The 23,810-nt window shown below is 37.4% G+C and overlaps 1 protein-coding gene across 8 annotated transcripts in view; it reads right to left on the bottom strand.

Moving 5' to 3' along the window:
- Positions 1 to 23,810, bottom strand: part of LOC128861372 (axotactin) — a 229,353-nt gene that overhangs the window by 102,968 nt on the left and 102,575 nt on the right. For all 8 annotated transcript variants that reach the window (XM_054099477.1, XM_054099476.1, XM_054099479.1 and 5 more), the window contains 2 exons: positions 16,702 to 17,232; positions 11,231 to 11,427 (listed from right to left, as the gene is read on the bottom strand). In XM_054099477.1, coding sequence (XP_053955452.1) covers positions 11,231 to 11,427; positions 16,702 to 17,232 — 728 coding nt within the window. The remainder of the gene's footprint in view (positions 1 to 11,230; positions 11,428 to 16,701; positions 17,233 to 23,810) is intronic.

Here is a 23,810-nt window from a genome sequence, read left to right as displayed (position 1 = left end):
TCCAAAAGTCATTTGGCTTATCAACATAAGTTTTCGCGTACTCCAATCGCTTTTTTGCATTCTTCGTTGATGGTTTTTTAGTGAGACGCACCCCTTGTAACCTTTAGATTTCAGGAAGTTTTTTATAGTTTGTCGGCTCACAACTGGTCCCCAGTTTCCTCAAGGTTCGGTGCAATCTTAGGTGCTCCAATTTTCGGACCAGCCTTAACCATTTGTTCTATTATTCGCTCCGTATACTGATTAAAATTTTTTTTCATCCTCTCCCTTTTGCCATGATAAACGTTCCATTATTTTCAAACGTTTGTACGACGGATTGAATGGTAGCACGTGGTCTGTCAACAGTTGCTGATATCTCACCGTAGCTCTTTCCTTCTAGCTTTAACTTTACAATTAATTTTTAATATCCACCGGCACTCCTAAATGCTTTTTTGGTGCCTGACTCTCCATGTCGAAGTGTTTACGATTAAAAGTATAAAAACGCACTAAACAAAACGAGTATGGTGTCTAGGAACTGTACATATGCCACAAAAATATTTACCGCTATTTAAAACAGCAAGCATTGAGTGATTTTCGCGATATATATTTTCCGTATGAACAATTATTTGAGCTAAGTTCAACGGAATGTGGGGGTTTACTCAAATGAAAAGGAAATGGTTAGAAATTGTCAAAGAATTGTTAAAGCTATTTCATACTCATAAAGTTACAATTAATCGAGAGTAAAAATTTTCACCAAAAATCGTTTAATTTTAAAGGTACGAATATTATCACTTTCTTCCGAAATTCAGTCCTGTATTTTTTTGATGCAGTGTATACTTAGTCTTGCCATAAATTCTGTGACAAAATGCATACAGCGAGAATAAATTCCGTTATTTTTGCTTTTGTGCGTATGCCCTGTCTACTCAAAAATTATACTCACTTTTACTTCGTGAAAAAATTCAAATTTCCTTATAATTGTGGCGAGTTCTTCGGCTGTTCGTTCCGCCATTTTTCACAAGGCCGCACCATAATAATTATTATTTATTTATATATATATATATAATTGGCGCGTACACTTCTGTTAGGTGCTTGGCCGAGCTCCTCCTCCTATTTGTGGTGTGCGTGTTGATGTTGTTCCACAAATGGAGGGACCTACAGTTTCAAGCCGACTCCGAACGGCAGATATTTTTATGAGGAGCTTTTCCAATGGCAGAAATACACTCGGAGGTTTGCCATTGTCTGCCGAGGGGCGACCGCTATTACAATAGAAAAATGTTTTTCTTAATTTTGGTGTTTCACCGAGATTCAAACCAACGATCTCTCTGTGAATTCCGAATGGTAATCACGCACCAACCCATTCGGCTACGGCGGCCGCGCAAAAAGTATTATAATTTCTATAACGGACTTAACTTGTAACAGAACTTATGGCAGGACTAAGTACTTTTATGTATCTTTTCTACATAACATTTAAAAATTACGGCTTTCAAATTCCATAGCGTCTTTAGGTCTTAAATTTCTGTCGACTCACGATAAGAGTCTACAATTTACCTTTCGTTAACATCTGATATTCCCATAAGTACAAATGTTTAAATTGCGACAAACGCGAATGATGTCGCAGTTATGTGCCATAGAGTTAACTTAGGGCTTATCTTAGAAAATAGTACACTTGCTTATAGGTATGGTAAGCAACTAGGTACCAAATCAGCATTGAGGCTCAGGCAACTTGTCCTTCTAAAAGCATTCAACAAAGGTCATATTAGAAAAATTTTCCACTATTTCAGCTACTAAAGATTTCTGTAACCCTGAGCTCCATTTCAATAAATTCTTTACCTACAAAATTTTCCCTTCTAAAGAAAACTGGAACAAGTGGTACGGTAGATTCTGAAAATAGTCAGTACATTTACTGACATATTTAAGCTTGATGAACAGGTAGGTGGTGGAGTTTACTCTGAAGGGGTGGGCATCAGTGTATCCTTTCGCTTGCTTATTCAATCACTATAGAGTCTTTCGGAGCTAGAAAGAGACAGGGAGAGAAAGCTTATTGCTCTAAAAGAAGAGATCTCTAACTATTGTACAGGGGAAGTATATGTCTACTCGAATCGCCAGACAGCTCTAATATCGGTAGTCAGTAAAACACTCGTCAAAAACGGTAGCTGAATGCCACAATATTTTAAAATATACCTGATCTGGGTGCCAGGCCATAGAAATATAGCAGGTAATTGCAAAGCAGATGAACTTGCAAGAGAAGGGAAGGTACAACACGAAATATTCACCCAGATAATGTACTAATACCGATTCCCTTAGCTACGCGCTAATTATTAATAGATAGACATTATGGACACATGGATCTATTTTGGCTGCGTGAGTACTACGTCCATCGGTACTCCAACCAATATTTTGCAGTCTTTTTTAGAGAGGGATAAAATAAAGTTTGCAGTTTTCGTATTCCAAGTCCTTAGCAAATATTGGCAGTTTTGTACGAGATTGAGTGTTTCCGTATTGTCTGCGTTTCCAGAGATCGTTCCTAATTTAGTTTGAGCTTAGTTCTCAAGCACTAAAAAAAAATCTCGATACTAGTTATGTGGCAACTCCACCACTTAGTGTATATATTTTGTATGCATTTATTAGCAATGAAAATTAGAAAAGTCCGAGAACGTTTTAGTACACTTTTAATATCCTGAATTGAAGTGAAGCAGATTTCAGACGAAGCATTTTCTAGTCAATAGAGGCATGGCCTGGTGTTAATTGATTTTTGATTGATTAATTAATTGTTTGTTCTAGTCTTGTCGCAATATCTTCCAGTTATCTCTTTTTTCCTTCTTTGTTTACATAAATATTTAAGTTGTGCTTGGTGCTTTAAATGGTCCATCAGATACTATTATTAATCAAACAACATACTTTTCAAACTATATTTGGCTGTGCAGTGGATTTTATAGGTGGCCCAGAATTAAAAAAGCACAAAAGTTTCACTTTGTGAGCCATAGTAATTCTCGTTTTAACACATTTTAGCTCACGGAGAGTAAAAAATGAAATTTTATTTTCCTCTTACTCTTATGATAAATGTTTAAAGACTTACTCTCATTTATTTAATAAATCTGGTCTGAGTGTCATATGTAAAGTACATCCATTAATAACATATATAAATATTGTATTGTATTTTACAAATTTATTTGTTTATATGGTTCCGTGCAAAATACACATTTTTGAGCAAACTAACCCCACACCCACAAGTTAAAGTTCATAAGCTCTTGCTCTCCATACGGCTAGCACTTCACCAGGATGTGTTTTGCAGCACGAAGTAAAAACTCAATTAAATTCCGAACATATAAGTATTTACGAATGTGTGTTTGGATCGATGTGCCTGCATGTCAAAATTTGATAGTTTAGTAATATATTCGAAAGCTATTATTTGTACTGTAAAATGCTTGGACCTTTTAAAAGCTAAACGGTCATACATACATACACACGTGTGCTTGTACTTTAGTCAATGAATATGATTGTGTATAATATTTGAGTTCAATTTTTGGGAAATATATGAAAGATTAATTGGTGTGATAATTGCAATCTCTTGTCAGAGAAATTCGAACATTTTATTTTAAATTGGGTCTGTAGTAATTGGGTAGTTTATTTGGCTATTTTTGCAATGCAAGCGTAAAATGTATAAATATCGTTTTTTTTATATGGACACGTTTTGTTTTTATACCAAATAGAGCAATATTGTTTAGTGCAACCTATCGTAAGGGTGCACAAAAATTGTAAATTTTATGTTTCAAATGAGTGAATGAATAAATTGAAGTGACTTTCCCAAAAGGATTACAAGGTGACTTACACTTAACATTTTCACCTGTTTTCGGTCTGATGTTGTCAAACAACAAAAAACTACTCAACCAAATCATCTGAAATTTTAATATGTTTTTCACAACATCAATGGCAATCGCCGTACTAGAATCATATTATCATTTCAATGGTTTCGCATTCTTTTTAATAGAAGACTGAAAAAAATCAGATTTTTAGAGTGTCAAATTCAAAACAGCGCCATTTTGTCAATTGTTTTTTTTTTTTTTCGTAGCGGGGCATAGCTACAGTCATGGTGATTAATAATTTCCTTGTGTTTTGTGTGTCAGATAAATAGAAGAGCCAAAATGGACAACACCATCCAGGTCCAATTTTTCGGAAGGGCCATTTTTAAAATTGTTAAAATTAAAAAATTATATTTTCCATGTTTGTATGTAAAGGAAGTTAAATAAGATGCCTAAAAAGTCTAAATATCATTTTTAATTTTCTTATTTAAAAATAAAATCCTGAAAATACCACAAATTCCCGAACTCTAGACCACCAGGACCGCTTAATTGCAAAATATGAATTTACACATTGATCTAGCTATGTAAACGGATAGATTATCGAAGTCGATTTGAATGGGATAATTTTTATATGCAAACGTTTATACTTTGAAATCAAAACGCAAGTCCAAAAAATTGTGCCGCAAATAGAATGCCCCATTTAAAGAAATTTAAGTGCAAATATTTATTGATAAACATGAGAATTACTCGTATACATACCTACATATGTATATTTCAGATTGCACCATACATAATTATTATTAAGCAATTGAATGAAATCCTCGGAAAGCAAAAAAAAATATATATCCATAAATACACAAACACATATACATGCAGAGTTGTACAAAACGAGCCGAAAAGCCGAAAATCTACAATGTATTGCAAATATACAAAATTCAATAAATGGAAAAATTTCGAAAATATCGCAAATATTTCCAATTCAATAGGCAAACATAACACTCGCAAAACCACAAATAGCTAAATGCAAAATATAATATTGTACATCAACATGTTTACATATGTACATACATTTATTTCATACATTGTCATTACGTGCAACTGTAGTACACACATACATACACAATATTTGCATTTTCATTGACATCCTCAAGCTGGAGAAGAAGCATGGCGGACGTGTGATAACAAATAGCATGTCAATTGATATTTGCCCCAATGGAATAGGAAAACTGGGGCATGCGTTCATATGAGTACATCGATGCAACAAAAGTCAACAGCAGCAATAGTCCACAGCTTAAGTTAGTAATTGTCAGTAGAGATGCAACGATATGAGTAAGTATGTAAATGTAAGTACATACTCGATACTTTTTGCTCGATAACAAGTAGTTTTCGTATCGATAATTTTGATTCACTGAGTAGGTATCGACAAAAATATTCATAGCAAAACCCGATACTGACAGAAATTTTCCTTCGGAATTTTTTCTTCCACTGTTATTCCTTATTTCCTGTGCTCTATGACTATTATTATTCCCAGACCCCGCTCAACTGTTCGAATGGAAATGTGAGGTGCATGAATGTTCAGTACAGACCTTTCGACGTGATGTAAAAGTCTCTTCCAAGATGTCAAAGCTTGTGGTGGTGCTTTAAAACAAAAGAAAGAACCCCCAAAAAATATGTAGATAAAAAAGTAACTTCTGGCAACAGCACAGCCAGCGCCAAAGAAAGAAAAAGTCTTGCGGAAGATGACGAAGTGTCCTTACATTTATCTAGCTCAACATTCTGCCTGTTAGCAAATTCTTCAGAATTGTTGGAGGAGATGAAAACAGAATTTTGTTTACTGTTTTCGGAAGCAGTTTTGACGGGCAAACGTTTCGAAAAACTTCTATTCTTAGGAAGTACAACAAAGAAAACTTTGCTTGCGGAAATATTTTACGAATAAAGTTTTCCTTAAATTACGTTAGGTAGGTAGTGCTGGTTGATCTCACGTGGAACTCTAGGGTGCATTCTGTTACCAATGCTATGTATTTGGAGTGGGATTACTATTTTATGCACGTTTTTGTGAGTCCTAATAAGCCAGCTTTTTGTCAGCAATATCCTTCAAGGATGAAACATATGTATGGAAACATATGTAGGTGCACTTGTCGAGTCCTACAAAGAGCAGCGCAGTAGCAAAGTAAGTATTCCAAAGTACGCCTAGCAGTCGCTTCGTTGTATGTGACGCACACATCGTTATGGACTAATCCCATTTTGACTGCGTGATGTGGGGTGAGACAATGTCCCGTCAGTACTACAACCCGTACTTTGCAGTCTTTTCTAGAGAGTGCTAAAATAAAGTTTGTCGTTTTCATATTCCAAGTCCTTAGCGGTGCTTTCCATTTCAATTCAACCGGGCTATTCGGGATATGTTCTTCGATTTCGATGTAACTCAAATATGTTGCTCTCTGGTCAAAATAATGAGACACGTATTTTTTTGTTCACCCGAAAAAATTTTGTTTGAAGATTTATCGGCAATTTTGTTTTTCGGCTCAAAATCGATTTTTTTTAATTATATAAGCAATTTTTTTATTAAATGCTCATAACTTAGTCAAAAATGAACCGATTTTAATAATTTTGGGTTCAAAATGATCGTCATTACTTACATGAGCGATTTCATTTAGAAAAAATTGCAAAAAAGTAGTTGAAAATTTTTTATTTTGCAAAAAAAAAAAAAATTTTAACATTTTCGAAATTCAATATTTCAAAACGAGTATTTTTTTTTAACTTTTTCCAAATCAGGCGGACATCTAAAACTTCAATTGAGCTGAATGGCCAGTAGCTAAAATGAGTTATTTTTGAGTAATGACTTTTTAGGTAAAAAACCTGTTTCGCACTTTTTGTTTTTTGCAAACAAAAAAAATTTCGACTACTTTTTTGCAACTGTCTCTGCATGAAATCGCTCGTGCAAGTAATGACAATCATTCTGAACCCAAAATTATTAAAATCGGTTAATTTTTGACTAAGTTATGAGTATTTAAAAAAAAAATTCTTTTATAATTAAAAAAATCGATTTTGAGCCGAAAAACAAAATTGCCGATAAATCTTGAAAAAAAATTTTTTCGGGCGAACAAAAAAAGACGTGTCTCATTATTTTGACCAGAGAGCAACATATTTGAGTTAAATCGAAATCGAAAAACATGTCCCGAATGGCCCGGTTGAATTGAAATGGAAAGCATCCAGCATAATTTTGGCAGTTTCGTACGAGGTTTAGAGTTCCGATATTGACTGCGTTTCTAGAGCTAGTTACTCTTTTATTTCCGTTTTCAGAAAGGAGTGTGATGGCTATGTCTCTGACGTGCTCAATTTCTGTAAGCAAATTCCTGCCTTAGCGCGCTCATTGGCTAAAAGTATCGATACCTCCACCGTATCGTTTCTTCTTTAGCTGTCAGGCACCAGAACGAGGGCAGATCAGAAAGTGTGCAAAATATATGGAGAGGTTGGATGTTTGTATCAAAACAAATCACAATACAGATAATTGTTGCTTGTCATACAAGAGATGCACTGATGTATGGCTGTGCAATTTTCTGAACACCGAGGAGAGAGAGAGAGAGGGATATCGAAAATGGATAGCCACGGTGTATGGACACTGAGTTGAAGGAGAAGGAAAGATAATTTTAAAAAGTCACACTGCTATATCCTGCTTATGGGTTAAATATATGCAATAAAGTATGATGAATCCTATTTTGAAAAAATGCATCCTTTGTTCTAGGAGCCACAAATCATTATTATCTCTTCAGAACTTCTAAGCATCTCGCACCTCCCTGCACATCATCCTTGTCCTCAATAGTGGAATCATAATTCCCCACTTGCATGGTTGAAATAGATTTTAAGTTTAATGAAGGAACTGGGTCTGTATGAGGTACTGCGATGAGTAGAGGGCATAAAAGACCATGAATTCGAAGTGAAAATCTCCAACAAATCTAAATCTAAACTCTAATATGAATATTATAAACGCTTTTTGAATTTTGTCGGAAGCATGTCTTCTAGTTCCCAAAAGCACGTATTGGCTACCAGTTCGAGAACGATAGGTTCCGGGTCTGCGTGTAACAAATACAAATGCATCAAATATTATTCTCCATGTACATATTTAAGGTAAAAAAAAGTGCGTGTAGCGTACTACACATAACAGAAGTGGAAATTTCAAGGCAGACAAAGAAAGAGGGAGAGACCCGAAAGAGAATGAGAGAGAGAGAGAGAGAGAGAAAGAATATATATATAAATAAATACACAACATTTGCAGAGAACACAAATAGACAAAATTTACAAAAAACGGAGAAGGGTCGACCGGTGTAGGTAAACGTCGGATACAAACCGTGACAACAACGCATACTACTCCGAGCGTTTATCACCCGCACAGACGCAGCGATTCCAGGACCGCAGCAACGGCACAAATTACTGCAAATTAACGCAAAACCAATAAATCCGACGCCGGAATGGATAGCACTTTATAGTACGCACAAGCACTAGCCAGGAAACGGAGGTAAGCGCCAAAAAGTAGGCACCAAAAAAAATACGCCAAAAAATTGGGACTAAAAAACGCCTCAAACAGTAGCACCAAGGAAATATAACGCCAAAAAGTAGGCACCAAAAATATATTTCCTACAAGTTTGCACCAACAAACAAGCGCCAAAAAGTGGGCAGCGTTATTTTTCACTAGAAATTAGCAACCAGAAGGGAAAAGCTTAGGAAAAATAACCTAAAGTGCTTCTAAGATATATATAAGGTATAGCTCTCTCTCTCTCTCCTTTTCCCCTACGTTATATCTTTTTTCTCTCTCGCGGAACAAAAATGCCCAAAACGTTGCATGGCCTGGAAATTTTACTCTCCATTCTCGCTCGTCCATCAACGCCTAGGAAGTTTCACTTCAATAAAATGAACCAACTTAATACTGCCATACGATAGCAGAAATGAAGGCAGAAAACCTTAAAATATTTTCACTTGCCATTTGTCACCCACATCCCCGAAGTTACTTAGTATATCGCAAAATCACAGCACGGCTTAACTAAGCTGTCAAATGTGCCTTAAGCCTTATTGCCTGCAATCTGCTTTCAAGTATTTAATTTCCAAAAAAAAAAACGAAGAAACGAAAAACGTTTAAATCAAAAATTCCCTCTCACTTCTTTACGTATCCTTTCAAGTAATTTTTCGATTACATCAGCAGATGAAGTATCCATGCAATGAATAGAATTTTTGCAATATTTCAACGGGATGGCGCTTGCAAATTGCAAAACGCCTCGACAATTTCTCTTCAACATCGACAGCATAGCAATTGCGTCTTGCAGTTGACAGCAGCATTATTACACATGGCAACAACAACAAAGGCAGAGTGCAAGCTGTAATGTAAAAGCTGCTGTGAACTACTGCTGTGAACGATGCATACCAAGTTCATGAATATGCATACCTACACACTTGGGATGTCGATCCCGGAAACCCGTTATTTTTCAAATCTCAAAAATCCCGTGGTTATCTCCGAACAACGCCGGGATTTGCGCGGTTTTGTTCAACTGATAGATATCTACAGCCAGTAAGAGCTGTTGATGTAATGGAGAAGGTTGATGGGACTTAGGTTGGCGCTCAGCCTCCATCTGTAGAAGAAATGAGCACCCAGCGACCTTAGTCGTCTAACTGCCAAGTCCGGCATAAGAAATTGAGTTTCATCTTTTCTACGATTTCATGAGAAATAAGTTGTGCAATTCCCCTTTAACAAGAGTTATGGGGATGCCAATGACCGGTAGGAGGTCAGTAAAACCAATTGAGTCCCATTCCTGGCAAGCTCATCAGCAACTCAGTTTGCCTCTATGTTCATATGTCCTGGAGCGCAGGTCAGAGAGATGTTACCAGCACACCTAAGAAATTTGATCTCCTCCTTATAGAAGTTGCATTGTCAGTGCCTTGATTGCGGTTTGACTCTCGGAAAAAATTATAACACTTCCCTCGACACCCGTTTCCTATGTATTTTCCAGGATCGCAAAGACTTCTACTGGAAAAACTCTAGCACTATTCGGCAATTTTAAGGAAATAAATAAGTTGGCTGATGTAGAGAAAATCCCTGAAAAGAGGCAGACTCTCTCCTCCTTCTAATCCAGCCTGCTTGGAAAGATTACCCTGGTACGACCTTCAAACTTTAGTTTGCGAATGGAGAGCTAAGTCCGAAGTACAAGGGATTGCCGCCAGAGGCCAATAATGGAAATAACGTAGGAAGTAAGTAAAAGACATTCAGGTCAGCATTGGGGCAAGTTCTACATGCGGCAAGTTCTACATGATTCCGATACATGCAACCTTTTGCATTCTCCCCAGTTTAGTGATATTATAGCCCTTCCGCAGAGCTTCCCACAAAACCAGGTATCCACACGTTAAAATTGGCAGAACCACTACGTTGTACATCCAAAGGACAACCTGTGGCTTTAGTGCCCAAAGCCTATTCCTTTCCATTATTTCCACTAATTATACAAATTTTAAAAATATATGAATTCTTTGCAACTACAAAGGCAATTTTGTTTATTTTTAAAAATTTTCTGCATCGAGCATTTTGCGACATACCTTAAGTTACTTTATCAGATATGTACACGCTAAAGTATTATTTAGTTACTAATAAAATATTTTCACGTTAAATAAAGAAAGTAAATTTAAAATCACTTCATTTATTATTCATTATATAGGGTTATCTAATAAGAGGTGTTATTTTGATATTCAAAGAAAAATGCTATTTTTTAATATATAATAAATGACCACCACGACCACGCTTACAGGACAATCTCCTTTTCATGAAATTTTCCATAATTTTCCATTTTCCATAGCCTCACGAATTCCATCTTTGAGGTCTTGAATCGATCCTGGGCTGTTGGCGTAGACCTTCTATTTCACGTGGCCCCAGAGAAAAAAGTCACAACGTGTTAAACCACAAGATCTTGGTGGCCAATTGGTATCACCTCTTCGAGAGATAACATAGTCCGGAAACTTTTCCCATAAAAGATCAATGGTTTTGTTTCTTGTGTGGCACGTAGCGCCGTCTTGTTGAAAATAAATGTTGTCAAGATCAATACCATCCAATTCCGGCCATGCAAAATCGTTAATCATCTCTCGATAGCGATAGATAACACCTGTTATTGGAAAACCCTTTATGATAGGAGACATTTTTTCAAACAACTTTCTTTCGATGTAAGTTATTGGAATTCCGGGATCCCGAAATCGGAATCACCGAACAAATTTACATCCCTAGCACAAACACACATACACACACATATTTAAAAATTCGATTTAACTATGTTAAGCGAACTTGTTGTTGTACACTGCAATGCATTTGAAATGGACGTTACCGCCCTAATATTCAAGTACAAACGCACATACACACGCACATTAAACGGCCTTAGAAATCATATTTCGTTAAAATGCTTAACTTATAAGTTATGTCGGATACTTACCTCCCAAAACCCATTTCCGGATGTTGTTGTCACATCACTATATGCCAACACAGCCGCTGTACGACTACTCCGGAAATCGAATTTAATATTAAATTCTTCGGCGTGATTTATGGGCCACCAAATGTGAGATGTCGCAAAGGGATACGTTATGGGTATGACGTTGACTTCATTCTCCTGGAATTCAGCTTCGAGGACACCTAAAAAATACTGATAGTCATTGGAAAATTCACAGATGTCGGCAGCTCGTATGCGTACATAACACATACATATACCTACATATACGAGTACATATAAACACACATTAATGTGCAAATCTATTGGATAGATAGGAGCATAATTTTCAACAAATAGAAGTACATCTGTATAGGCTTGCAATTAAAGTTTGATTTATGTGAAAATGCAGGAAAAAGCGGGTAGAAGAAGAGAAAATTATGATTGATCTGCGAGTTCCGTTCAAGGTTATCAAATACTAAATGTGACATATGTATTTAACACGAGTTTATTATATGTACAATAAATAACGGTAATCTGTTTTCGTGACACTCTATCAGCAATTCGCACATTCAGGTTTGATCTATGCGCCAATAAACATCCATGAATATTTCAGATAATCGCATAAGTGGAAATATTCGAATTTGCATGTTTTTACTTAGTATATATATAATTGGCGCGAACACCCTTTTTGGGTGTTTGGCCGAGCTCCTCCCTTCTATTTGTGGTGTGCGTCTTGATGTTGTTCACAAATGGAGGGACCTACAGTTTCAAGCCGACTCCGAACGACAGATATTTTCATGAGGAGCTTTTTCATCGCAGAAATACACTCGGAGGTTTGCCATTGCCTGCCAAGGGGCGACCGCTATTAGAAAAATGTTTTTCTTAATTTTGGTGTTTCACCGAGATTCGAACCGACGTTCTCTCTGTGAATTCCGAATGGTAGTCACGCACCAACCCATTCGGCTACGGCGGCCGCCAGTAGTAGTATGAATAAAAGTACAGTTTTCAGAAATTCAAAAAAAAAAAAGTTTAATTCATTTTGTTTATAATACAATACAAATATGTATGTACATACAAGGTGAAGAAGAGAAGCGACAGGAGCTTCGTTCTGATAACTTTGAGTTCATCTATTCAAAATAGTCCACTCTGGCCTCGCGAGCTAAAAGCTTTTCGAAAGAGTGTTTCAGGTCCTTGACCGGAATGTCCTTCAGGATATCGGTACAAGCCTTTTGGATGGCCTCTATGGACGCAAAACGTTTTCCTTTCATAGGCAAATGCAATTTTTCGAATAGGTAAAAGTCACAGGGAGCCAAATCAGGCGAATACGGTGAGTGATTGACTGTTAAAATGTGATTTCTAGTTAAAATATCAGTCAGAAGAGTGGATCGAAGAGATGGTGCATTATCATGCAATAAGCGATAGCTTCCTCTTTCGCGGTATTCAGCGAGAATACGACAAATGCGATGCAACAAATGCTTCAAAACGCCAAGATAGAAAATTACATTGACCGTTGGCACGAGCTCCTTGTGGACAATTCCCTTAAAATCGTTAAAACAAATGAACATCGACTTGATTTTTGACTTCTGCAAACGACATTGTTTGGATGGTGGCTCGTCTGAGGCCTTCCATTCGCCACTTTGAGCTTAATTTCAGCTTCATGTTGGAAACACTACGTTTCATCACCAGTTACAATGTTGTAAACGAAGTTCTCGTCTTTTCACGCCTTTTTGAAGAGGCCTTTCGAATGTTGAATTCTGAGCAATTTTTAGTCCTCTGTTAACTTGTGGCGAATGAAATGTGCACATACCATTCGTACACCCAAATGATCAATTAAAATGCGATATATCTATGTTTTGGAGATATTCAACTTCTGTTCCATGAATTTCAATGATGATTTCGGTTCATTTTCGATAAATTTACGAACAATTTCGATGGAGAAAATTATTTATATCTGGCATACAGGTACCTTCTCTTGCAAGTTGATCTGGCCTACAGTTCCCTGGTATATCTCTGTGGCCTGGGACCCAGCATAAGATTATACGATATTGCTTGGCTATCTCATTTAGAGATTGGCGACAATGTAAGACATCCGTTGAGGTTGTTTGGAATGCATCCAGGGCTCGTAGGGCAGCTTGGCTGTCCGATAGAATGCAGATATCCGTTGATGATATTCTGTTTATCTTTAACTATTTTAAGGCTTCTCATCGTTTATTTCCGCTTGAAAAACACTACAGTGCCCCGGTAGTTTAAAGGATTCACTAATAGAAAGCTCGTCACAAAATAACCCTCATCCTACACCGGTGTCCATTTTAGATCCGTCCGTGTAGATCTTAGCGGATGTGTTGGGCGTTGGATCTTCTTCAAGCCATTCCAGTCTAGAAGGGATTTTCATTAGCAAATTCCTTTCAAAGCAAAGAATGGGAGGGTGATAATCACAGCCACTGGGTATATTCGTGTAGGAGTTTAAGATGGTTGAATATCCATGTGTGACATTTCTCCATTGTGAGCTCGCTTTGAGCCTTAAAGCGGAGCAGGCCGCTGATATTTGCAGAAAGGATCTAGGGGTGGCAGATGTAGCATGATGTCCAAAGCCATGGATGGCGTGGTTTTCATGACGCCACATATTGCTAGTTCCGCTGATCTCTGCACCTTATTCAATAAATTAGAATAGGTTTTTTCGGCATAACACACCACCAGACAACATTTCCATATAGAAGAGTGGGTCTGACGACAGCAGTGTAAAGCCAATGAGCAAACTTAGGTTAAATTCCCCAGGTCTTACCTAAAGCTCTCTTACAGGCATAAAAAGCTAGGTTCGCTTTCCTAACTCTTTCTAAGATGTTTGACTTCCAAGTCAGTTTCCTATCTATGTTTAGTCCCAAGTACTTGGTTTCTTCCGAAATCACAATAGCTTTCCCTTTGAGCATAATTAGGCTTAGCTGAGAGATTCTGTGTTTCCTAGTAACCAATATCAGTTGTGTTTTGTCCGGGTTGACTCCTAGATCACACTTTTCTGCCCACCTGGAAAGTATATCTAGAGCATTTTGTATTAGGTCTCTCAATGTACAAATTTACCGGAGACAGCGATAAGAACATCATCGGCATAAGCTATCACCTTACAGCCCAACTGCGTTCCATAAAAACGGTGAGAGGACTCCATCTTGCGGTGTACCTCTACTTACCAATCTCCGGAGCACCGATTCTCCTAATTTCGCTTCAATGATTCTGCTTTTTAGCATTTTGCCAATGAAGCCTACCAAACCCGGTTCTATCCCAAGATCAGTGAGTGCTGCAGTAAGTGCAGTAAGTGACATTTTTAAAGGCCACTTCAATATCAAGCAAAGCGTCTAAAGTAAATTCCTGTTTGTGCAGTGAACTCTCTGCAGTGTAAATAAGGTTATGTAGAGCTGTCTCTAGCGATTTCCCTTTCGTGTAGGCATATTGTGACGTAGAGATAAGATTTCTATCTATAGTTAGGCTTAAGTGAAATTCTATCAACCTCCCCAAAGTTTTCAATAGGAAAGAAGAAAGAGATATCGGTCTTAAGTTCACAAGCATTTTTATCAATTTTTGATTTATTTATTGTTATGTAAACCTTTATAAAATAAAATAAAAAATAAAAAAATTTCGCTCAATACCAACTACGAAATATTCGCTTAGCTGGAGAAACTCTAATAGTCCGCGAGCCAGGTGCTAATTTTTGTCAGCCATTTCCTCTCAGTCGATAATTCGTAAACTACCTCAGATAGTTGCATTATGAAGTATTGTGAACGTCAGCTGCGGCTCCGAGGTTGGGTTGAGCAGTTATAGCCACCCTCGCACGTAAAAAAAAGTAATATGTTGGGGGCAAACTCGTCAGCTGATACATTTACTTAGGCTATAAATGTTTCCGACTAGCTCCTACGTTACACCTTCAGGGCATCAGCTGACGCACATTCCACCTACATATAGTCAGCTGACATATTTATTTATTAAAAACAATACATAAACTATCATCTGATAAATTTTCGTTTGGGAGGAAATCACTGAAAAAATATTTTTTTTTTTTCATATTTGTGTGACCAGCTGACGTATAATCCACCACTTTATAATCAGCTGACAATTTTATTTCTTCAAAATATAATATTAGTCTAACTTTAATTTGATCAATGTTTTAATCGGGAGGAAATGACTAACAATAATTTTTTTTTACGTGCGAGGGTGGCTATAACTGCTCAACCCACCCTCTGAGCCGCAGCTGACGTTCACAACGCTTCATAATGCAACTATCTGAGGTAGTTTACGAATTATCAACTGAGAGAAACTTGGTCGTGAAAATCTGTCGCTGGCTTACGGACTATAATAACGCGTCCTCTCGTTCTGGCGGTCAATAATTAAGTGATGTTAGCTAAGCTGAATCAAAGAGACGCTATATTCTGCCGTTCTGTTCGTTTACGTTTCTCGTCAATGGTGCTGAAAACCAGTATTGTCACTACATACATACATATGTATGTATGCCAGTGATGGTAAATGTAGGGAAAATTCCCTACATGTAGGGATTTTTGTCGAAAAATGTGGGCGTAAGGAAAAGAAGGACAGATTTTTTGAATTCTGTAAATGTAGGGAATTTTCAAGAAGGGCAAAAAAAATTTTAAAATAGCGGGGTAAAATTAAAAAAGTATATTTAAAATAAAAATCTGCGGTAAGACTTTATGCCAGACTTCTTTTCCTTATGGCAGCATACTTTTAAAAGCGTTAATACGGCAACATTGCCTGTTTTTTTCTTCGTTAACGCTAGCACGATTTTTTCTTTGCGCGAAAATTGCACCAAAAAATATGAAGGCAATTAAAAAGACATCTAAAATAAAGCGAGTAAACCAAATGGTTCCAGAAATTTCGAAATAAGACTTAGCATGTTCTTCGCTGAGCATAATGTTGCGCTGCAAGTGGTAGACCATTTAATCCCACTCTTAAAAGAAATCGTGCCCGATTCTGAAATAATAAAAAACTCTGAGCTCGGAAGAAAGAAGTGCACCAGCATAATAAAAAATGAGTTGGCAAAAGAGGAAAGACAATTTAGTTAAGAAAATTAAAAGTAAACAAGTTTTCCATAATGATCGATGAGAGACATGGGACTCAATAAGCATACCTATGTGTCTCATGGTGAGATTTTTCGACGAGGAAAGCGAGCGGCTTGTGGTTAAGCTGCTGGATCTAATTCCAAAAAGAACTGATTGCACTGCAGAAGCTCTGTACGGAATTTTTAAAAAATCTTAAGCACACAATTCAATTTTGGCGTTGCAATTGCCTCATTATAGTGTAAACACAGGAGAAAAAAATTTAGGGAATTTCGTAGGGAAAATTTTTTGTAAGCGTAGGGAAAAGTAGGGAATTTTTTTGGGCTGTGTAGGGATTTTTCAAAAAACCATTTACCATCACTGATGTATGCACATATTTTATTTTTTGCGCCCAAATGCATTACCTATTATCATACTTACCATGATAGTGCACTTTCGGATTACTTTTATGCAGCTCATATAAAATGGACACGTCGTTGTAGTAAACATATTTGAGACTGCCGACGAAATTGTTCTGCGATTGTAAACCCTTCTTTTTGTGCAAATCTGGGCCGCCGCCGAAATAAATTTCCGGATCGAATAGCAGATTACCGCTTGACGTGGCAGGTATTTCCAATATTTTCATTTGCTGATCAAGTATAATGCGCACAGTGCGTTGTTCATGTTGAATGGTTAAATTATGCCAATTACTGCGCGTCAACTCGTCTGTGAGTACCGTTGACATCACGTTGTCGCCAAAATCCATTTCCACATGAATTGATTGATTTTTTATTGACGCAGCAATGTACTGATGCTTGAGTGATTCGCCGCTCGCATAGAAAAGTGCTGAATCGTCGAATTGAGTGCGAAACATGAGGCTGATGCGGGTGTTGGACGAATGAACGCGATCCTTCCAGTCATAAATGCGATACGAAACGTAACTGGAGCCACGTAGCGTCATTATAGTAGCAGCTATTGGGGGGGATAGAGAAAAAAAAAGCAAATGTTAAATGTGCATTAAATTAAATTACAAGTTTTTTTTTTAAATTGAAATGAAATGAGTTAAAGTTATCTCTGTTTATTTAATTTCTTTTAGACTCAGAGGTAGTTGGATATATCATATTTTTAAGGGGACAGTTTTCATGAGTTTATGTATTTATAAACAAGTTTGTGCGCATTAATTAAAATTTGTGAGAAACATGGATTTAAAATTTCAAAATAAATAATGAACAGCATTTGAAGATCTACTAAGGATTAATTCCTAAATTAGCTTCTTTGTGAAAATTAAAAATTAGAAATTAATATTCCAAACATTCTTTTTGAATGTTACTAGTGAGGGGCATCTTAAAGCTGTATACGTAGTTTTTTACTCAACAATGGCCTAAATTCTATTTATTTAAGGAGTATGGAAAAAGTACAACTATTGAATTTAGGAGGATTTATATATGTAGATTGCTTTCAAAAGTGTTATTATTCTGAGGCAGAAAGGCGGTGTAATTAAACTTTCCTAAATTACTTCTATGGGCGGACGGACTCCTCTTCAAATGTGAGGACTGGCCTCATAATTTGATTTTATGATTTTATAAGAATTTTATTTATATTTATAATTTATATTATGGCTTTGGAAGCATATAAAGTTTATATATTTAACCCTTTCGAACTTTTGCATATTTTATATTGGTAATGACTCGTATGCAAAAAAGATTTTTTTTTACTAAAATATTGTATAAAAAAATCAAGGAATCAAAGATTACTGAGGAAACGAAAGTGACTTATGCCTGAAATTTTAAAGAAGAGAACAATGAAAATATTGCCAAATTTCTTCAAAACAATCCAGTTGTATTCGGACAATACAATTATAAAAAAAATTAAATATTGGAATTTTTATTTTGTTCAAATCAATTTTTGATCTCAAAGCTCACTTTCTCTACTACATATGCCAAAACCAATGTATAAAAATTCAAGTAAAACACTATTTTTCTTCCTAATTTTTGACAGCCACCCTTGCTGTGAGTTTGACCACTCTTTATGTCTGTTTGATCCACGATGTACAGGATACAGAGGTGTAGGGCCAAACTCAAAATGTTAACCGGCTCTCAGCGACTTTGAATGCATCAGCTGATATGCTGACGTAACCGGGGTTATGACAGCGGATTGTTTACTAAAAAAATGAGATTGTGTTTGGTGATATATGCAAAAAATCAATACAGCCATAAATCGTCTTACAGTGTTTTTATTAACATAGCATTGATCTGCTTCCTCTACTGCTAACGGATGCTACCTGCAATCACGCTTATAAAATCTCAAACACTTTACGGAAGAGCGTCATTCTCAGCAAAACACATATCCTGAATAGATTGAATGATTGGACAATTCTTACAAAGGCTTTTTGGTCACACTAACATACAGGACATAAACGGAAGGTCAGACTACGTTACTCCACAAGCAAACTTTGGAGAGCGATCTGGTTTTGTAATAGAACGGAAAATACATATCCTGAATGGATTCAGAAAAATGTTTAAAAATCAAGAAGCGCCAGAAGCCGGCGTGAAAGATTCACGAACATTAAATTACCTCTTGTTTGTGTATCGTTGAGAGTTGAGAGCCCGTGGAAAACAACTCAATCGGAGTTTACGTCTCACCGAAGTGAAATTATATATCACTGATAAACCGATATCACCAACCGAAGAGAAAACATATCATACAAATTTTGAGGACTTGGGAGCCCTTAATCGGGAGAAATTGTTTAGGAATACCTTAAAAATTAAAATTTTGTGTATGTTGAAATTTAAACGAATGAGTTTAACAAAAAGCCCAGCAATTGTGACAGAGGAGAGAGAAAAACTGATGACGAAGCATTTCCTAATTTGATAGAAGCCAGAAACAAGTACAAAGCAGTGCAATTTCAACTCAAGACAAGCGTCAAGGGAGTAAGCGTCAAAACTTCCTTTAGCTTTGCGTGGATATTGAGCACAATCCTTCGGGGAGAGCATATAAGATGATGATTAAGAAGCTGGAGCTCGCTAAGGAATCGATCTCAAAATGAACGAACTTCTTATATTATGTTTGAACACATTCTTTCCCAAACAAAGTTGGCTGAGAAATCTCTCAGTTTCGAAATCCATCGCACTTCTGTTTTCACAAATTACTTCAGACGGAGATCGTAAAGCTGCAAACAGACTCCAACATCGTATGTCTCCTGGTCCAGACGGAGTGCCAAACGGAACGTCCTCATCGAACTAGAACTAACAAAGGTTAATTCTATTGCCTTAACCCGGCAAACCTCCCACGCAACTGCGATAAGGTGGTACTGGATGACGCGAAGCAAGAAATATTACCGTCACTTATTAACTGGAAAGAAGTGCCATATTATAGAAAACGTTAGTAAAGTACTTACTACCGATACAAATATTTGCCACTTTTAGTACCAAAGCACCGACGACCGTGTTATCTTTTTTTGTTATTCAACTGAAATTTTTGAAGTTTAACCTCTCACGTTCACCTATTTCGCATGTTGAAAATAATTTCCTATGAGTGAGCATAGGCGAGCAATAATTTTCGAAATTGAATGCCTACGAGTTTCCTTTAAACATAAACGAAATATTTCTCAAAGGCTTAAGATCAAATGGAGCATTACAGAACTCAACTCGGGAACTAAACATTTCTTAAGGGTTGGACATAACGCTTTATCGAAGTTGCCTTCCAGAATATCAGCTTTAAAGAATAAGATGGTGTTAAAGACTAGACAACACCCTGAGTATTTAAAATAACAGCACTATGAACACTCGTACAATCGTTTGTTCTATTAAGGTAGATAGCAGTTTGAATTCTTCACTTAAGAATTTTCAGATAAAGCAATACCTATAAAAAATCTTCTTTGTGGCGTTTTTTGAACTGCCCGTGTATTCAAAATTAATGCCATTCCGGGTTTTTTGACACATGATGAAGATACATGACATGATCCTGTCCCGTCATATAAATCTCGTCTACCTCTCATTAATCTCAAACAACTAGAAAGTAAAAGATCGCTTTTGTCGCTGTCTTTTCTCTTCAAAGTTATTGGAGGGAAGATTGACTGTTCCTCTTTTCGAGAACTTTTCGGTTCCTACCAGGTTTTCACGTATTAAATATCCGTTCCATTTGAATAGGATCAGAACAAATTATGCCTGTATGCTTCTATTGCTCGCACTCTTCATGAACTCAATGAGATTTCAAATTCTATTCAATTCGATTTTATATAATTTTATTTAAACTATGTGATTAGGCCACACCCTAAAGTCTAATAAATGTTTAGACACCCTAATGTTAATTGCGCCTATCGTTCCGACTGGTGCAAACCACCGGTTCCAGTCGCTGCAACGTTAAGGCCGTTAACCTTGACATTTCCCCGCCGAACAGTTAAAACGTTTACCGTGTTAATCGCTGTTCGGCGAGTTTACTTTCGCCTTGATTTTAAATTTCATTTTTCTAACCCAAGGATCAGGACGTGTCAGCCGACCAAGGTAATTATAATTCCATACCACCTTGTATTGTATAATATTAATACATACGTAACTCCGTGTTATTATAGGTATATTGTATGATATTGATACATTTATACCTACATACATCCAAATACTGACACACCTCTATATTTTCTTTTACTTTAAAATATATCATCGGAGCGACCGTGGAGGCCCCACATTTTTAAACCTGTCACCTGCGGCACCCTCCGATGATAACATGGTCCTTCCAGCCGGATCTTTTGCAAAATAAATTAACAAGCAATTTTTGAATCAGAGCACCTACACACCAGTATCAGGCACCAATTAGCACTCACCCACCGAAGCAACAGTACCGAGCAAACGGAATCACCAACCAAACACCAAAAAAAGAGGCAGTGGACAAAGAATTTCATATCAATATCAATCGCCGATTCCTGTTCCAGCATATAAAGGTACGTGGACTTTATTGCACACACTTTTGTTTTTGGTGGAGATAAAAAAAAACAAAAAAAGAAAAAAAAAAACTAAAATGCGTAGTGCATATTTAGTTAACATAAAAAATATATTATTATGTTATTTTTTTTCGTCGCTGTGATAATACATTCCAATTAAAAATATTTCGCCACCCTACAATGTAAAAAAACAGATTAAAAAATGACGCGCTTTAAAGTTATTATGAAAAAGGCTAATCACCAGCTCCACCGCTACCCTACGGCATTCCGTTTATGCGAAGCAAGGCACCCAATACGCCTCTGCCCCGTTTTTCGTGGAAGAAGCCCAGTTGAGCGGCTTCGGGAAGCGCTTCTGGGCCACTATTGCGCCAACTGCCTATCCATGGCTCATAAATCGCGCAACTGTACCAGCGAGGGAAGGTGCAGACCATGCGGCGAGAGACACATCCCAGAGGAATGACGCTCGTGGAGCCAGTAAGTCGCTGAGGAAGACAGCGACGCGGTGTCGGTAAATGCGTCAGACGTCTTATCGGACACACCGACTTCTGATCAAAACACGGCTGGAGCGGAAACTAGGACTTTCCGCCCAGTCGAGTCCACAGCGGAAACTAGGCCTTTCTGTCCCAAAGTAGACAGGGGATTAAAGATTAGGTCTCTTCGACCCCAGCTACAGCGCGAACGTCGGCGCGAGCGTGGATCGGAAACTAGGCCTTTTCGTCCACGCACGCGAACGACGTTGGTGCGTCAACGATCAAGACGCAATGCTAGACTGGCGACTAGGCCTCACCAGCTAGCACTCCCACCCGCATTCCGAGCTGACTATCTAACCCCGGAACCGGCGTTAAGGCCAGTGTCAACAATAATGCCAACCGCCGCCGTAAAAATCGAGGCTAGGGGACGCCTTCATCTGGTACGCGCTCTCATGGACGCGTGCCTACCAATGACAATATTTCGAGCGACCTCGCAAGGCAACTGGGATTACAAAGTACCCAGGTAGGAAGCCAAAGTGGGTGCGTCGTCACCATTCGAGGACGAAACGGCAACAATAAGCGCGTTGCCACACATGCTGCGGTCGTACCGGGCTTCCAGCGCGTCACCTCCTTCAGAAGCGTCGACCCGACTATAGCGACGCCCTACGTCCATATGCGACTGGCGGATTCGCGATTTTTCGAATCCACTCCAATCCGCCTGGTGATAGGAGCGGAACTATACTCTAGTATAATGATGCAGGAAACCCTACCCCGCTCTATCAGCACCCTAATGGCGCAGATCTCGATATTGGGCTGGGTACTGTCCGGGGTCTGCCCAATAGAATGAACACAACGTTGTATTGAATTAATTATTTGAATCAATAAATTAATGAAATATAATAAATTTTACTCTTTTTTGTGTGCAATAAATAGATCCACGTACATAATTATATCTATCTTTTCAGACGTCACCGGCAGCCTCAGGTGTCTCACAATCAACATACCGAACGTTGGCTGACACCTCCGTCCTAACACACTTATTGCTTGTCGCAAAGTGGCCGGCATGATTAGGTCACACCCTAAAGTCTAATAAATGTTTAGCCACCCTAATGTTAACTGCGCCTACCGTTCCGACTGTTGCAAACCACCGGTTACAGTCGCTGCAACGTGAAGGCCGTTAACCTTGGCATTTCCCCGCCGAACAGTTAAATCGTTTACCGTGTTAATCGCTGTTCGGCGAGGTTACTTTCGCTTTAATTTTAAATTTCATTTTCACTGCGATTTTTCTAATCCAAGGATCAGGATGTGTCAGCCGACAAAGGTAATTATATTGTAATTCCATACCATCTTGTATTGTATTATATTAATACATACATAACTCCGTGTTATTATATATTGTATGATATTGATACATTTAGACCTACATACATCCAAATATTAATTAAAACTGATAATAACTCGAAATTGACACGCCTCTATATTTTTTTTTCTTTAAAATATGTCATCGGAGCGACCGTGGAGGCCTCACATTTTTAAACTTCTCACCTGCGTCGCTCTCCGATGCAAACATGCTTCTGCTCAATTAAAATGTCTTTTTAATTTTTTAATAACGATATTTTTATGAGTAAGAAAGGTTATAATTTAACTTAATTTCCTTTTTTTTTGTTCGCCAATAGAACATTTTTTATATGCAAGCAGCAACAGTTTAGAGATGATCAAGCAATTTTGTTTATAGCCCTATTAACTTATTATATTTTGCATACTTTCGGTAGAATGCTTTGAAAAGCAATGGACTATATACAATAACAGTTTGTCAAATCGAAAATTATGTAGTGCTGATTATGGGACGTTGGATTCAAGGGAAATGGTTTCTTTTTTTCACTACTTGTTAGGTGGCTTGTGATTCGAAAGTCGCTAATATAACCATGTTTCCTAACATTATCTGATTGGTAGTAGCAATGCCTTAGTATCTGGCTTAACATCTGATTAGCGAGTGAAGCGCTATTTTGATACACTTTCTCTTGGAACCTCATCTGTTGTTGCATACCTATTTTTTTGTTTGTATAATGGATATTCTTTTAATTTTTAAAATATTCGTCCTTAGTGGAATGGATCAATGCTTTTCGTGTTAATTTTTGATGCTT

The sequence above is a fragment of the Anastrepha ludens genome, chromosome 4, assembly GCF_028408465.1.
Source record: "Anastrepha ludens isolate Willacy chromosome 4, idAnaLude1.1, whole genome shotgun sequence".
In the NCBI taxonomy this organism is placed as follows: Eukaryota; Metazoa; Arthropoda; class Insecta; order Diptera; family Tephritidae; genus Anastrepha; species Anastrepha ludens.
The sequence above is the reverse complement of the archived record's forward strand: the minus strand, read 5'-3'. Positions and strand labels throughout refer to the sequence as shown.